At 33.6% G+C, this 17,583-nt stretch overlaps 2 protein-coding genes across 3 annotated transcripts; one reads left to right on the forward strand and one right to left on the reverse strand.

The window, feature by feature from the left end:
* The first annotated feature begins 655 nt into the window (after positions 1–655).
* LOC124931057 (serine/threonine-protein kinase TOUSLED) lies at positions 656–11,521 on the forward strand. Of its 2 annotated transcripts, XM_047471446.1 has the most exons (17): positions 656–1,151; positions 2,335–2,424; positions 2,703–2,906; positions 3,351–3,401; positions 3,593–3,700; positions 3,794–3,838; positions 4,677–4,789; positions 5,354–5,420; positions 6,068–6,134; positions 6,565–6,662; positions 6,788–6,967; positions 7,299–7,509; positions 7,584–7,848; positions 10,677–10,731; positions 10,836–10,997; positions 11,083–11,222; positions 11,341–11,521. In XM_047471446.1, exons 1-16 carry the CDS (start codon positions 939–941, stop codon positions 11,176–11,178), a joined length of 2,025 nt encoding a protein of 674 aa, XP_047327402.1. In that variant the 5' UTR covers positions 656–938; the 3' UTR covers positions 11,179–11,222; positions 11,341–11,521. The 2 variants fall into 2 exon arrangements, with proteins under 2 accessions (XP_047327402.1, XP_047327401.1); XM_047471445.1 differs by having other exon boundaries at positions 11,083–11,521.
* Positions 11,522–12,844: 1,323 nt separating this feature from the next.
* LOC124930844 (serine/threonine-protein kinase Aurora-3) lies at positions 12,845–15,823 on the reverse strand. Its single transcript, XM_047471205.1, has 7 exons — positions 15,636–15,823; positions 14,358–14,600; positions 14,122–14,217; positions 13,693–13,907; positions 13,540–13,612; positions 13,285–13,450; positions 12,845–13,091 (listed from the first exon to the last, which is right to left on the reverse strand). Exons 1-6 carry the CDS (start codon positions 15,786–15,788, stop codon positions 13,328–13,330), a joined length of 903 nt encoding a protein of 300 aa, XP_047327161.1. The 5' UTR covers positions 15,789–15,823; the 3' UTR covers positions 12,845–13,091; positions 13,285–13,327.
* Positions 15,824–17,583: the final 1,760 nt, after the last annotated feature.

A 17,583-nucleotide genomic window follows, 5' to 3' on the forward strand; every position in this document is an offset into this window, starting at 1 on the left:
AAACATAATATTTTATAATACCTATAGTTGAATCTCTACTCGATCGATTTCCTTTGAACCCAATCCTTATACACACATAGAACACGATTTTTGTCTTTCTATCCTTATCGAATTCAAAATGATTTAAGATGAACATCGAAAGCTATCTATTTCTTTATGTTTAAAACAAGTTAATGTATAAATGTCTGATTTAGAAGCCAATCTAATACTAATTTATACCTATTTTTTTCAAAAGCCAAAATTCATAAGCTTTCATTTGTTTATCATATCCTTGTTAAAAGTAGTTAAATATATATTTGATTTCAAACCCATTATGTAACTTTGGTTAACAAAGTTGCGTTTTAAAGAGTTGGATTTGGGTTTAAACTATACAAAAATTATAAATTTATTTTAATAGCATACATTTAATGATATAGGTTAGCGTTTATAGATAAAATACAACTTTACTTTAAAACAAATAAAAAAGTTGCTCTTAAAACAATATGTAGATAGGAAACATTTACCATTTACATTTCAGGTGAAAATTTAAACCCTAGGGTTTGACTTTAGAATGGGCCTTGGTTGGATTCATGTATAATTTTCATATGTAAATAGTTTTTACTTTTACGGGGGTTTACAGAAAAGAAATCATTTGACTTGAGTCTCTGGATGAAACATTTCAGCAACCACAACGCCGTGACCAAAAAGCCTCCATCTTTCAATCTCCAGTTATCTTCTTCTCTTTCGTCTATTCCAGCTTTTTAGTTGATTCTTCAGTGACCCATGAATTCAATATGCATTGCATAGATATATCTAATGTAATATGATTTGGGTTCAGAAGGGTATATGGTTTCGTGATCAAGTTCGTGCCAGGTCTTATTCCAAGTAGATTTTTAGGGTTTTTGTTGCCTCCAATCGAATTCATTAACGAGTTGATTTGTATCTACATTCTGGGCAAAATGTCGGATGACATGCTTCTGCATTTCTCTTCGAACAATTCAAGTCAGTCTGATCACTCTCAGGCTTCTAAGATGAGGAAGCTCGAAGCTCGGTTGATCGGTAAATCTCCTTCCATATCTACTAATCATGGTTCATCGCCGTCTGTGGCAAGACTTGGGGTTGATGCTCAAGGATTCTCCGAGCAATCACTTTCTAGCGATTCTGATGATGATGTAAGTTATCATTCGGATTCTTTTATACTTTGATGTTCTTGTTTTCTATTTCTAGAATGGATGAGAAACAATGGGGTAGCTTTTCTGTGTGATTATCATGATAGTTCAAAATATGAATGGACTGGGGTTGTACTCTCAATTTCAGGCATTGTTATGGGGTCTCATAAGTAGGGTTTGGGTTGGAGAGATTAATGAGAAAGAAGAAAGAATTGGCTAATTGGGGATGAGAATCTCTAAGATTTTTTTTAATTTTGTTACCCAAATCGAAAAATCAATTTTTTTTCTCCTGTGCCACGTCGCCCTGCCATAGGAAGTAAATCATAATGTTCTTTCTTTATAAGAAGCATCGATTATCTCGCATCCGGGCCGTCTATCAAAGTTAATAAAAGAGTAACCTGACACGCGTAACGGGTAACGGGATCATCCAATCCTTGGTATAGCATTTTCAGTTGATGTTAAACCAGCTAAGCCCAGGCTTTTCTAAGTTAACTGATTAAAGCTGTCTAGATAATATGATATTAATCCGGTGAGCTAAAGAGTTCTGTTTAAGGAATGCCTCATTCAGTGACAGGTTTGATCTGTCTCACGAGGAATTTTGATCCAATATCCGATTCAGGAAGAGATGTTTTTAAAAAATAATAAAAGATAGTTATGTTTAAGGAATTTATGGTGAGAATTATGTAATGTTAATTCATCGAAAGAAATTCTCATCTTAACGTTAATGACTATACTATCCTAATCTCTTGGATTCATTTGTATTGACCCATTCTTACCTTAGATGTGGAAATGGGTTTTTTTGCAGTGCTGCAGCACAGATTGTTAGGGTTTCTTCTTTTTACTCTGAATTCTAATTGATTATGGGAGGTCTTTTCACAGTATTCTAGTAATGTTGAAGTTCTTAGTAATCCTGTAATGATGATGGCATGTTCATTTTCCACTGGTGCAACGAGGATGAAATTGCAATTGCTCAGAGTTTTTGCTTTATTCTAGATTCAGTCTATTAATTGAGCATTTAGATGTGCATGAAGCTCTTGCCTTGTTTATATCTGATCCCTGATTGTGTTTCCTTAAGTTATTATTTGTACTTTTCCCTTCACATTCCGGATGTTTTATCAGCACTCAGAAGTACAAGTGGAGTGGTTTCCAGCTATTTATTTCCACCATCTGTTTACACTATTTCCAGAATGGAGAGGAATATCATATTCGGGCAAACGTTCAGAAGCGCAAGAATCCTGATGAAGATGAGAATATGTCTTCCTTTGAAGATATTGAGGTATTGTTACTATTATTATTTATGTTTTTGGTGGAATTCGACTATGTTAGTGTCATTAGATGGAATCGGGATGCTTTTCTATGTCTATTTGTTTGTTTCTTCATTAGAAGGATCATTTCCATTTCATTTGTTACAAGTCCTGTAAAAGGCTGCAGAAGTGGTTCCTTATTGCTATAGTTTGTCCTTCCTCATATCATAGTGCACTTTGTTCTCAGTAATTCTTTCCTGCACTAGATTTTTATATGGATTGCAAAATATGTGAAACAAAATTGACGCAGGTTGCAGTTGGCATGGGGCAAGCTACTACGGAGAGCTTGAGCAAGACAGGAAGTGAAGGAAATAGGAAAAGACAAAGCCGCGGGAGGGGAAATAGCACAACTGGTAGGGGTCGTGGTGCCAGAGCTAATGGTCAGATGAAAACACAAAATTCTTCAGCAGTTGTCATGTCTTTAAATGGACAGCTTGAGAATGCATATTACAAGGTTCGTTATCTTCTGTTTGTGAACAACTACTTCAATGCATAAAAAGCTCAGAAGTATATTGAGTCATTTCTTTTCATTTTTGACTTCGATATGGCTTATACTCTACTTGCTTGATAATTTGCATTTCCTGCCTGTTACATTATTTGGTTTTTGTTTTTTATTACTATTTTACTTGAATTCTTATGACAAACAAATTGCATATATTCTGAAGTCCAAAATAAGACTGTAAGTTGATTTATCATCAAATGATTAAAACCGGCTTGAAATTACTATGTTTGAGTGTGGGGATTAGAAGACGCAGGATGAAATCATTTTCGGTGTGTAAGGATATTTTGTCTGGTTAAGTCTGTATAAGAAATGTGAACCATCTTGTTGAAGATATAGTAATGCTCATTTTTGTCTTTTTTCTTTATTAGCTGACCATATTTTCCGCTCATTCTGCAGGATGTCTGTTCAAAAGAGCGAGTTGGTGGTGATAATGCCTCTTTACTAGAGGTGGGTTCATTAGGGATTTACTATAGTGGTGATGTTGTTCCTCTCACGTTTTTTTTTGTGCATTCAATGCTTTAATCAAGACTTAGTAGTTAGTACTATCTTTTATCTGTATTATTTATACATGCGACACCACAATGTTGATCTACCCCCTTAAAGTAATTAATGTCCATATTTAATGTTGGAGGATTCAGGTGGAAGTTGTCTCTTTACGTGCAAAAACTACAGCACTAGAGGAGAAACTGAAGAGATCATGCCAAGAGGCATCTGAGTATCAGCAACAAATCCACCAACTAGAAAGGGTATAGTTATGCACCTTCCTTTTCATGGTTTTGTGATTCAGCTTTGAGACTTGTTGATCACATTGTGCTATATCTCTTTTCATATCTTCTCAGGAGCTCAAGGACATTAAAGATTATGAGCAACAAACGAAGCCGAAGGTAAGCTTTCTAAAAGGATTATGACATTATGATTACTAAGTTGACGTATTCAAATGCAATAGTATGCTGATCCTTCATCTTTAGTTAAACTGGAATTGGTTGCTCTAAGCTGAGTTTTTCTGTAGGTCATAGTAAATGAATGCCAACTCAGAGAACTAGTCTCACTTGATTAAGCCTTTGGTCTTTTCTTACCATGGTTCTTTATCTCAATCAAATATAAATAGTTCTCTCAATAAAAATGACATTATATGACGATATGTCCTAGAGTTTTTTCAAATTTTATTTCACAGGTATATTCAAAACGTTTTAGTTCCACTCAGTAAATAATTACATTCCTATAGACATAGTTCCTTCTCAATATTGAACTAACGAATTTTATTATATTGGCGAGGGACTAGGAAAAAAGAGTCTGTTACTATTATTCTTGGAGCATGTTGGGAAAAGTGGGAATTGGAATGCCATGTTAGATGGCAACATGTTGTTTAGCTTCATCTTAATTGCCAAACCTGTTTTTTTTTTTCACTTTCTAATATGTAACTGAAGAAATGGACATTTCACCTCTTAATGCATGTATTATATATATATATATATATATATATATATATATATATATATATATATATATATATATATATATATATATATATATATATATTTGTTCAGCATCATCATGCTTCAGTATCTTTATGCAGTTTCTTTTACCTGGATGATGGATATGAACATGCTCTTATGTTTGTATTTTGGAATTTAGTGAGTGTGAGTTGCTTGCTTGTTTAAAAATGTATGAATTTTCACTGTTTGATCTGATGATATCCATTCTTTTTGCACTTTGTTGCAGAGAACAAAAATATTATCTGATCTATTGATATCTGTTTCAAAATCTGAGAGACAAGAAGCAAGGTTGAAAGTAAGGCAAGATTCTTTGAGGCTTGGCAATGTAGGTGTGATCAGGTATATCCTTCATGAACGGAATCCTTTAGCTTAAGCATTTATTCATAATATATCATTTCTACTTTTACTTGGTGAACATATATGAACTCTACCTGATTGCTTGTTTGTGAGTATTCCTTGTCATGCATGACATATATGCAGGAGTTTATAATGAAAAATGTAGACAGTGCACTTCTCTATTTTGCATGACTTGCTTCTAATCTATAAAATAGATGTTCTTTATATGACCAGGAGTGTTCCTCAACTATACGGCCTAGAGATATAAGTGACATCTGATGTTAATGTGAAATTTGTTGAATATTAAGCTTAAAAACTCTAATTCATTTATGACACATGTTGTGAAGTTCACAATTGCTATTTAGGCATGACTGGCTTTCTAATCTGAAAAAAGATGGTTCTTTATATGACCTAAGGTGTTCTTTGGGCATATGGAATTAAGTGTATCTGATGTTAATGTGAAATTTGTTGAACATTTATACAGAAATGCCTCGTGTTCACTTTCATTTCTGCATTGTCATTGTAGATCATTGCTCACATATTTTGTATTGATTTCTTTAACCACAGAGCTGGAACAATCATATCTGAGACATGGGAAGATGGTCCGGCACTTAAAGATCTTAATACTCACCTTGTATGTCATTGCTATGTACCCATGATCATGTTCTATTTGATCTGTCTAATTCCTGTAGTATTTGATGCTCTATATAACCTTTTTATGAGCTGATATCAAATCTGCTTAGTTTATTTAATTGTTGAATTATGGAGGCAGTACGTGGTAAGTGTACTTGTGGAGTTTGTTACAATGTTTCTGGAACACATGGTGGATGCGAAAGACATTTATTTTAAGAGAGGATAGAAAGAAGAGGGTAGAGAAAAGGTGACATGTTCACCCTGAACTAAAATGGCGTTCTCATATTCTGTCTGAAATCTTGTGTATTGAATACACTAGCGACTAATGAACTATTTTTTCTTATGCGCCTCTCCTTATAATCTAGTACAGGATTTGGACGTTAGTGCCCATATGTGGAGGAACCCACTAACCATTAGAACCAACCCACTCTATGACTAGTTTGATTATTGACTGAATCATTGCTTCTACAAACATGATTCCAATTTTTTCTCTCTTCATTTGATTCTTCTTTCTCAGTATCCAGGTTCATTTTAGAATGATTGCACTGTAACACTTTAAAGATTCTTCACTAACTATATCAAGTACTTGCCATTACATAAGCCTTACATGCTTCTGGAGATTTTAGATTGATTTAGTGTTCTTAACAGAAACAATTGTTGGAAATGAAAGAAGCTGTTGAGCGTCAGCGAAAATCATTGAAGAAACGACAGTCAGGTGAATTATTTACCATATTTCCTTGTTTTACCTTCACTTTTCTTTTTCTTTCTATGTACGGGCATATACTTGGCAATACAAGATTAGCTTCATTAAGGATATCAATTACATTGTTGAACATTCATGGAAACTTATTATTATATATGATAGGTATATGTGGATCACAACAGCCTTTAGTTGTCATGTGTGATGTCCCACATTGGGAAATCATGTTGTTCTACTTCAGGAAATCATAAAAAATCTAGACTTCTTATAAGTGTGAGGTTAATAGGCTATAGTTACCTTTTAGGATTAGGCTGTGGTGCTCAATTGTTCTCCTAAGGTATCTCACGCGCACCATGGCCCAGGGGTGTTGCGCCATGTTTAACTCATTTTCTTGTAGCATTTTTTTTAATCACTAACAAAATTTACTTCTATTTTTTTATTCAAGACAAGAGTGAAGGGCCAGATGTAGAATCAGGGTCTCAAGAGGAAGATTTTCTTGTCCAAGATGAAATATACAAATCTCGCCTTGCAAGCATCAAACGCGTAAGTTTCTTCTTTGGATTGTTGTTTGCATGATGCCTTGGCCAACTCAAACCAAATATAATTAATAATTTAAAGCCTGAAGCTGGAGTATTGTTTCTCATTTTGTGCTATGAAATTCTCTTTAGGAGGAAGATACCATATTTCGTGAAAGGGATCGTTATGATTTGGAGAAGACAAGACTTATCCGAGAAATGAAACGCATACGAGATGAAGATGGTTCTCGTTTCAATAGTTTCCCTATTTTGAACAATCGATATGCCCTGCTGAATCTTCTTGGAAAAGGAGGATTTAGTGAAGTCTACAAGGTCAGATTTTAAGGATTTCATTTTACATTAAACTGTGAATAGTATAATTAAGCAAAGTTCGGCCAGCTCTTTTTTATTGAAAAGAAGGTCCAACATTTGAAGCGGTCATTTACAGAAAGTGGAAAGAAAATCATGGAAAAGGAAAGAGAACAACAGAAAAGTTAAAATTCCTATCATGTCAAAAAAGTTCCATCCTGTGCAAATTCTTCTTTTCCTGATGGAAGTGAATGTTCTAGAGCTCTGCTAATTGAAAGACAGTTCAAATAATTCGGTAACTTGCAAACTTAAAATACATATCCTTTACAAGTACTAACACGAGGATTTTCAACAGGCCTATGATTTGGTAGAGCAGAGATATGTCGCATGTAAGCTTCATGGTCTGAATGCTCAATGGAGTGAGGAGAAAAAGCAAAGTTACATGCGACATGCAATTCGGGAGTACAATATTCACAAGACTTTGGTGCATAATCACATCGTTCGGCTCTGGGACATTTTTGAAATTGACCAAAATGCATTCTGTACCATCCTGGAGTACTGCAGTGGTGTGTTCTGTTTAGTAGATTTTAGAGAATATTTTCTGATTTTTTGTGTTATCTTAATGCACCATTTTTTGCAGGCAAAGATCTTGATGCTGTTCTTAAAGCAACACCTGTTTTGCCGGAGAGAGAAGCTCGGATAATCATTGTTCAAATTTTCCAGGGCCTTGTTTACTTGAATAAAAGAACACAAAAGATCATCCATTATGATTTGAAGCCTGGAAATGTTTTGTTTGATATGTATGGTGTGGCTAAAGTTACCGATTTTGGCCTTAGCAAGATAGTGGAGGATGATGTTGGATCTCAAGGCATGGAACTCACTTCTCAGGGTGCTGGAACATATTGGTAAGTGTTGCATTTTTTTTCAAGCACCTTTGTTGTAACAACTTCAATTATGTTTTTCTGAAAAAAAGTTAACTTTTTAGTTAGGAGAGCGCAAGATGCGTTCAAACGTTACAAATGGGGGAAGCTAAACATAAAATGAAAAACAACGTAAGAATTTTAAGATCAAAAAATTCTCATCACGTACAAGCCTCTCGTTTCCTGATTAAAAAGAACATGTGTAACATGAATCCTTTGAGATAATCGTACCCATAACTTTTCCCTTTGAAGATTCTTCTATTTATATATTTTCATATCGTCCACCACATGATGAGAGGAATGAATTTCCAGTCATCCGCAATGTTGTTACTAGAGCTCCAGTTAATTCATTTGACCCAAAAGTCAGCGACATTTGATGGTGTATCCCATTGAAAATGAAGTAGGTTCTGCAGAAGAGTTCACATGCTCTTCGCAAGGTCGCAATCAAGAAAAATATTATCAATGAATTCTTCACTCTACAAACAAATGTTGCACATGCCAGATGAAATCCCTTCTTTTTTAGTATGTTAAATGTTAAGACTCTTCCGTTGATAGCTTCTCAGCCAAAGTAAAGAATGAGATTCTTTGAAATTTTTGCTTTCCACACTTCTTTTCAAGGAAACCGAGATGGAGTCATTGGGAGGGATGCATGGTAAATGTAGTTAGTCTTGAAATCGGGAGAGACGGTTAGAGGAAACTTGTCGTCGGTCTCCAGGTGAATCAAAACATGGGTAAGAGCATCCATGAGAAGAGTCTACCTCCTCTTCAATGAAAAGTCGTCTATTTAGGAATTTTTCCAAACAATTTGATTAGATGTGGACGAAAACAGTCTGCCACTTTTGTCTCATTCTTACTAGAGATCTCAAAAAGATCTCAGGAGTCTGGAAATTTTCTGCTAGGGTGCCACGGATCATTCATGAGATCGATTTTCTTACCATTACCCACCGTGAAAATGAGAAGGGGGTGAAGCTTCTCCCATGTTTTAGTGATACAATCCTAAAGGCTTCTACCCTAAACTTTCTCCTAGAGAGAGGCATTCATTCGTTGTCTTGAAGTCCATACTTGACAGAGGAGCGAAGTGTTGAAAAGGGAAAGTCATTGATTCCGAGCCTGCTGTCAACAACGTCAAGCTTCGTTGTGTCCCATCTCACAAGTGAGTGATTCTAGAAGAGTTGGAGCTGTCCCAAAAGAAATTCTAATGATTGTGTCCCTTATGTTGGTCACCGAGGTAAAGATATGAAAGAGGGACATAGTGAATAAATGTTGGGATTGTGGCGAGGGAGTTCTTGATGAGGACTAACCTACCACCTTTAGAGAGAAGTTTGCTCCTCTAAAGAGCTTGTCTAGTCCCCATTTTCTTGATGATAGGATTCCAAATCTCTTTGTAACTAAATTTGGTGTCTAGAGGGAAACTGATATACTTCGATGGGAGAGAACTGAATCTAAACCTCATGATGCCGACCAATGACCGAGTGTTAGGAACATTACTGATGAAAAAAACTTAGACTTTTTATTAATCTTCAACCTTGAGCACGTCTCAAAAAGAATAAGTATATTTAAGAGAGAATGAAGGTATTTTTTGTTGTAGTCTTGGTAAGACAAAGGATGTCATCGGTAAAAAATAAGTGAGATATGTAGTTGGGCCTTCTCGTCATTCCCATGTTAACCCCGTGAAAAGGCTAGCATTGATGGCTCTCTCGAACAACTTTGACCTCTATCCAAGTTGGTGGATTCCGCTCTGCTCTAACTTGCTCGTTGGAGCTTGTCTGCGTTGACCTCTATCCACAATTGATGCTGCCGAAGATGATTCCGACCACACTGAGATATCATAGATAAGCCCCGTCCTCTATCTTAATCCAAGTCGGAATCGATTGTCCCGTGCTATTGACCTATATTCTGGCCCATTGTAGGTTGGTTTTAGCCAAAGTTGCCTTATCGATTTCCAGTAAACCACCACAAGAGTTACCGATCCTCGTCATTGCTTATGAGTTACATAAATGGACCAGTAGATTGACAATGCGAAGACATGAAGATTTCAATTTCTGGGGTCGGACAACAACCCGTGAATTTGTTCCAATTTTGAAATTTGACTGTGTTCATAAAATTGACAAATCATGCCAGTCACCTTAACTTTGTCTCTGTTGTTAGCAAACACGAATAAATAAAATGAGATGTAGAGATCCCTAACCACGACAGAGTGCTAAATCAGAAAATATCCACGGCACAGGATTGGAGATCATCTGTCATGGTGCTAACCCCGTCTTAGGGTTCGCAGAAAGCCACAAGGCTCGACTTGAGGGAGATGTTAGAAAACTGATACATTTGAAACATTATCATTGTGAAAACGTAATGTTGTATTCCTTCTATAATTGTGTTGTGGAATGAGTCTTCTATGTCGATGAAACATGAGTTTAGTAGTGGGTTGTAGACTGAGTATGAGACTGGAATGTGGGTTAGGATGGATGACTGGTTTAGGGTTGCGTGTAGGAGTTGGGATATGCCGATATGGTCATTTGAGGGTTGGGGTTGCAGGTAAAGGGCAAATCGGCACGTGGGTTTGGGTTAGGAACAAGAAAGTTAGATAAGATTTGGGTTCTGACTTAAAGAGGTTAAGGTCTCATATTCGAATCTAAAGAATGTAGATGCCTTGTTTTAGATATTGACTGTATTATTAGAAGTTGTTCAACTTTAATAATAATATTCATTCCTTTCAATATCAGTTTAGAAGCTTTTTATTTTTATTTTATTTTTCTATACTGGAAGTGGACATTTCAAACATTGCATTTGTGATAGTTCATTTATTGTACTTACAGGTATCTGCCTCCAGAATGTTTTGAATTATACAAGACTCCACTAATATCATCAAAGGTTGGTGTGGACACTAAACAATAATTATTATTATCAGTTAATTTCTCGGTTACCATAATAGATCCCCATTTGGTGATGTGTTTGTCTCGTTTGGATTGTTCTAGGTTGATGTTTGGTCAGCTGGTGTTCTACTATACCAGATGCTATTCGGCAAACGTCCTTTTGGACATGACCAAACTCAGGAGAGAATATTACGCGAAGACACCATCATAAAAGCTAGGAAAGTGGATTTTCCCACAAGACCGTCTGTGTCAAATGAGGCGAAAGTGAGTAGTAAATGCAAAAACCTTAAATAAATTTCATCTTCTTTCCATTTTCCATTCATTTTTCATTTGTTTGGAATTTACACAGGAATTTATTAGGCGATGTCTATCTTACAACCAGGCAGATAGACCAGATGTTTTGACCATTGCCCAAGATCCATACATTACTTATGCAAAGAAGTAGTAAACAGCCAGTATTGTTACATAATTGACCTTTTTTTTAAAAAGGTGAACAAAATAAAACGATGATAGTTTATATATACATATATGTAAGCTGTGTTACTTGTAGCCTTTGTTCTATCCTCCTGCATTCTTTCACCTAGAAATTTGGTGTTGAATTTTGCAGCGTGGTTTGTACTTTGACGAGACAGGGAAATCGGATTTCTAGTTTGTTGTTTGTTTGTATAGATTTGATTGAGGTTGTGTGGTTTTCTTTATAATGTTTCTCAAATTCAAATTAAAACTTTAATGACATTTCTTGACATTATTTATTGTGTTAGTTTATTATATGATTCAAATTATGTCTTGATTACTTACTTTTAATATCATACAACAATAATGTGATCAATTCATATATTATTGAGACTTTTTAATATTTTTCTCTTCTTTCAAACTTTGAGGGTGTATTTGATCTCCATGCGGGTTTGAAATGATGAAGTTATTTTTATCGTCTCAAATCGGGCTCGGAGAAAGGCTATTAGATTGAGCTTTTTCCTCATTTTCAATAGTAGGATTTCTCCTAGGACTCATGAGGATTGTAGCTCTTGCAAATTAGGTTCAGGGTTACAGCTTGAAGTTGTTTATATATTTTTTATGGCAATTAGGGTAAAAATATGCAAGAATTAATCCATTAGGTAACTACCTAACTCAAGTGTTAAGAGTCACGATTTTAATTTTCTCAAAAATAATACACTTAAAGTTGAAATTAGAAATATATATATATGTGTGCAAAATTGAAAATTCATTAAAAAAAATGAGGTTAATTTAGTTGTATTTAATTATATATTTACAGTTAGAGATAGGTTGAATTTAAAATGCTTGGTAAAGAAGTGTTTTTGATTTAGACTATTTTAGTTTAAAGTAATTAAACTTATGAAACACGTTATTTACTAACAAAATAACTATTATACTCATACTATTTTTAAAAAAATATATTGTTTGATAAAATTGTAATTTATTTAAAAAAAAAAACTAAGATTATAAAATTAAAATACTTGTAAGGTAACTCAATTGTAAAACTAATGAGTAATGTCTTATTCTTAAAAATAAATGTGGTGATTTTAAGAAGATAATTTTTTTGTTTTTTATTAAAAAAAAAATTAAAAACATATTAATATATAATAATAAAATAAAAATAAAAATTATTTAATTATTTGAATTAATGAATGATTAATGTGATAAAAGATAAAGGTTTAAAATAATGTTTGATTTGTTTGATTAATTTAAATAACTAAAATTGAACTAAGTCCAAAGATTAAAATCACCTTAAACTAAAACAAGAGTTTGTTTCATAAAAATATGAATGTGATTTATCAGCAAGGATTTTTTTTTTTAATCAAACTAGGATAGTTGTTTGTCATCTTTTAATTAAAGTTTAATCAAAATTAAGAATGGTAAAGATTTAATTTTGACAATTTTGTTCAATTTTTTTTTATTTTAATTTAACAACGATTAAACAATTTAAAAAAAAAACATGTGAATTGATTAAGTTAAATTATTAAACTATTTTTAATTTAATATTTATTTTAAAGAAAAAGTTAAGCTAGTACAATTTGATATTTATTTTAATCATTTGAACAATAATATTATGATAAATAATTATATATATATAAAAAATCAAATAACCCAAAATCAAACAAGCTCAAATTTGTAGTCTATTTATATATAGAGCCCATATATTAACTTAAAATTCCTAACCAAACACTGGACTATTGTCATTATGCCATCTTTTTTGCAATTCTATCATGCAGAAGATGATATTACACTTACCACTAACAATTGAGTTTTTCTCTCCACCCTTTATGAAGCTAAGTTAATTTTCATCAACCCAATTCTCCAAACTCATAGAACTTTTCCACGTTTAGCCGTCTTCCATCTCTAAATATCGAGAAAATATGATAATTGACAGTTAATCCGTGATTGCAAGATTTAAAGCATGAGTCTAAGAAATATAAACTAAAACCAACACTTGTCTTTTCATGTTTAGTCATCCAAAGCAAATGGTTGATGTTACATACACTACAGCATCACCTAACAAACAAAATATTATTCAATTTAGAAACAGACTCACCAGTTATAATCGCTGCAAGAACAATTAGTATGTCTCCTTAATCTCATTGAGAACTGGAATCCAATAGTTCAGGGCATGTTCCTGAAGGATCCGCATTTTTAATAATCCAAGGGTGCTCCATGATCTTTTGAAGAGAAATTCTTTTAGACGAATCTTTCACAAGTAGCTGCATTAGTAGTTCAACAACATTTTTCATAACTTGCACCAAAAACAAGACCAAAGATTGTTGGTTTTAGTTAGGTTAGGTTAGGTTACCTGGCAAATGAGGTTTTTAGCTGCTCCTGAAATGACAGGTTCAGAAGGGAAACTGAGGTCTACCTTTAAAATCCTATAATCAATATCAACATATAATAACTGATTTACACTTATCATTGAAAATTTGAAGATAACAATTTGTCCATCACTCACCTTCTGAATGTATCTGCCTGGCTTTCAGCCTCAAATGGTGGGACGCCATACAAAAACTCGTAACAAAGAATACCCAATGTCCAATTATCAACAGAATAGTCATGAGGTTTCTTCTCTACCATTTCTGGAGCCAGATAATCCAATGTTCCACACATTGTAAGCCTCTTGTTTATGGATTGCACCGACCATCCAAAATCTGCTATCTTCAAGCGACCCTGCAGCAATCATTGTTATTAATATAAGAGTCAATTCACATGGGGCATCAAGGTTGCATTCATGGTTCTATAACCAAATTAGTAAAAAAAACAGAGTTGAATCAGGTTCATTGTGAAATGAAACACTTTCACTAAGTTAGGAACTTCCATATGACAGCATATCTGTCAACAAGTTTCAGTAAGAAGAACAGTATATGAAGCTCTTGTAACATACCTCGTGGTCGAGTAATAAGTTCTCTGGCTTGATATCTCTGTGAATCACGCTGTTCTCATGGCAGTACGCCAATGCTTTGCTAAGGCTTGCAATATACTTGAATGTTCAACAGTTGTTGACATAGAAAAATATTGAACTAGTTAAGTGCAGTTAAAAAATAGAACACAATTTTGATCGCTGAGACACCATCACATTTCAAAAAGGAGAAACCAATACTGCATGATGAATTGACTTACAGTTGCAGCCTGTTTCTCGCTAAGATGGCCATGTCTGGTGAGCACTCCATATAGCTCACCGCCATGAGCATACTCTAGAATCAAGTAAATTTTCTCTTCATCTTGGAACCAGCCATAAAGTCTGAGGACATTAGGATGTCGAAGACTGGTCTGAATATCCATCTCTCTCACCAGTTGATGCTGCAGTCTATACTTGGCTAGCTGTTGCTTGAATATTACCTTCAGCGCCACAATGAACTTGCTCTGAAACACAATTTAACAGATACGGAAGCAAATCAGGAAAATCTGCTATCGATTTCAGCCTTAAATGAATCATCTACCACAAACAGGCAGTCATTATCATCATCAACAACAACACTTAAACTACTGGTATCTGATCTGGAGATGAATTTACACGATGTACTCTAGCTCTGAAACACAATTTTAACACAAACGAAAGCAAATCAAGAAAATCTGCTATCAATTTCAGTCTTAAATGAATCATCTACCACAAACAGGCAGTCATTATCATCATCATCATCAACAACACTTAAACTATTGGTATCTGATCTTAGAGATGAATTTGCACAATGTACTAGCTCTGAAACACAATTTTAACACAAACAAAAGCGAACCAAGAAAATCTGCTATCGATTTCAGCCTTAAATGAATCATCTACCACACAGAAGCGGTCATTATCATCATCAACTACAACAACAACAACACTTAAATTAATCGTATCTGATCTGATAGATGAAAACAACAATTTTAACAGAAACTAAAGCAAATCAAGAAAACTGCTATCGAATTTAGCCTTAGAAGAATCATCTCGCACACACACACATCATCATCATCAACTACAACAACACTTAAATTACACTATCGGTATCTGATCTGAGAGATGAATTTACACTATGTACTAGCTCTGAAACACAATTTTAACACAAAAGAAAACAAATCAAGAAAAACTGCTGTCGAATTTAGCCTTAGAAGAATCATCTCACACACACACACATCGTCATCATCATCAACTACAACAACAACACTTAAATTACACTATCGGTATCTGATCTGAGAGATGAATTTACACGATATACTAGCTCTGAAACACAAAAGAAAACAAATCAAGAAAAACTGCTATCGAATTTAGCCTTAGATGAATTATCTCACACATACACACACGCATCATCATCATCATTTACAACAACAACAGACACTTAAATTGCACTATTGGCATCTGAATCTTCAATTCCAAATACTTCGAAACTGTTATGCGAATAAGAAGAATATGTACATCACCTTAACTTCGCGAGCGAGATAGACGCGGCCGAATTTTCCTTTGCCGAGTGGTTTCCCGATCTCGAAGTCCTTTATAGACCATTGCTTAATCTGAGGATTTTGTATCGGTTGTATCGGTTGCTTCTGCTTTTGTAGATGAACTTGGGACGCCATTTCTGGATAGGATTCGAATATGGAGAAAGAGAGAAAGAAGATTAAAAGATAATAGATGAACTTTCTTGAGCACTTGGAGGGAAAACCGATATTTTCAAATCAAGTTCACGGCATTGTTCAAAAAAACAAACAAATTAGGGTTTATTTGATTGTAAATAAATTTATAAATGATATTTAAATTTAAGTCTTAATTTTTAAAAATATATATATTATAAATTTTATTTTAAAATATAATTTAATTGTAATATTCTAAGAAGTGAGAGATCGTATTATTTACATAAAATTAAAAAAATAAAAATAATCAAACTCTTTAAATTAATTTTTATTTTATTTTGATTGTATAAAGAGAAAAATAAGTAATGGGCAGTTTGAAAATTTTAATGGAAAGAGTGGGTAGAAAATATTAAGAGAGAGAGAGAGAGAATGCAGTTGAAAAGCCACCGGCCTCGGAATTCGAAACGCTTAACTAATCTGTATAAGATTTTGATTGCATTTCCATCAATATATATTTGAATCGAAGAATCCAATGCCGGAATTCAAACGATCTGTAAATGATTCGACGATGAAGAAGCAATTATCTCCTCCTCCTCCGGTTTCTTCTACCGATCATCACTTCCGAAACTACAAGGATCTTCACAAGGTAATTTTCGATATCGATTGTTTTCTACTAGTTATAAATTATAATCGCTGGCTACTACACAGTGTTGTGAACAGCAGAAACGTCTCTCAGTTCGTGAAATAGTGAGTAAATTCGAGAAGAAGATGACAGCTCCAGCCAATTTGTTTGATGAGATTGAGATCTTATTAGAATCACTGGAGAAACATATGCTTGTTCAAGAGCTTAGAGATTCAATGGAATCGTTAAGAGAACGTGTATCTGGTCAGAATAAGAACTATGTTCACAAAGCGATTGCTATGGTAATTCATTCTTCTTTCCTCTTCATTACATTCATCCTTTATGTTTGAGTATTTGAATTTATGTATCTGATGAACTGCTCAAATTGAAATTTGTTCAATATAATACAAGATATATAATTTTGATACGAAAAAACCGATATGGTATAAATATATGTTAATTCAAATAATCGTCAATCTCGGTTCTGTTACTTGACATAATCAACAAATATCGTATTCATATTATATGTTATTGAAAGTTTTAGTTAAATTATTTGTTAATATAAAGTTACACATCATTATTGATAAAAAAAAAATAATTACAGATTGAGGCATTGGCTGTACATCAGTCAATTGAAAAGGAAGAGGCTGAAAGTATTAAAGATTTTCTTGAAAAGGTAAGTTCAAAATATTTTATTTATTTTGAAAAGGTAAGTTAATTAATAATTATTATTTAGATAAGATAAAGAGATAAATGTAAATAAATGTGTATGTTTTATTGAAGTTGAAGATGAGCAGGATGGGGACGAGTTTGTTTGAGGCAGAGGAGATTGGGAATTCGAATAAAGAGAAAATAAATGTGTTAGATGAGTGGGTTTGGGTCGAATCTTAGTTAGATTTTTATTTATTGGTGAATTTTATATTATTTAGTTTTTGGAATTATGTTATTTTTTTATTTTTCATAATTTAAAAAATTAGCACTTACTTATTTAGTCATGATTTATCATCTTGTTTTAAAGTATTATTATTGGAAATCCTACTTAAAAGATGAACATGGGACCCCAAATTATTCCGGCCCTTTAGTTTTATAAATTATTTTTGGTCGAACTCTTGTTTATAAGATTAGAGTAACTTATTAGAAATCTTTTGTTTAAATAATTTTAGATTTATAAAAAATAAT

Source organism: Impatiens glandulifera, chromosome 3 (genome assembly GCF_907164915.1).
Source record: "Impatiens glandulifera chromosome 3, dImpGla2.1, whole genome shotgun sequence".
Taxonomy (NCBI): domain Eukaryota; kingdom Viridiplantae; phylum Streptophyta; class Magnoliopsida; order Ericales; family Balsaminaceae; genus Impatiens; species Impatiens glandulifera.

What these genes read in the sequence shown, in the direction of transcription:
- LOC124930844 (XM_047471205.1), bottom strand. Translation starts at nt 15,788, where the DNA reads ATGGCGTCCCAAGTTCATCTACAAAAGCAGAAGCAACCGATACAACCG. An exon ending in ATCTCGCTCGCGAAGTTAAG is followed by an intron (nt 14,601 to 15,635) that starts GTGATGTACATA and finishes ATTGTGTTTCAG; the next exon opens with AGCAAGTTCATTGTGGCGCT. An exon ending in CAGGCAGATACATTCAGAAG is followed by an intron (nt 13,613 to 13,692) that starts GTGAGTGATGGA and finishes TATTGATTATAG; the next exon opens with GATTTTAAAGGTAGACCTCA.
- LOC124931057 (XM_047471445.1), top strand. Translation starts at nt 939, where the DNA reads ATGTCGGATGACATGCTTCTGCATTTCTCTTCGAACAATTCAAGTCAG. An exon ending in CTAGCGATTCTGATGATGAT is followed by an intron (nt 1,152 to 2,334) that starts GTAAGTTATCAT and finishes CACTATTTCCAG; the next exon opens with AATGGAGAGGAATATCATAT. An exon ending in CTCCACTAATATCATCAAAG is followed by an intron (nt 10,732 to 10,835) that starts GTTGGTGTGGAC and finishes GGATTGTTCTAG; the next exon opens with GTTGATGTTTGGTCAGCTGG.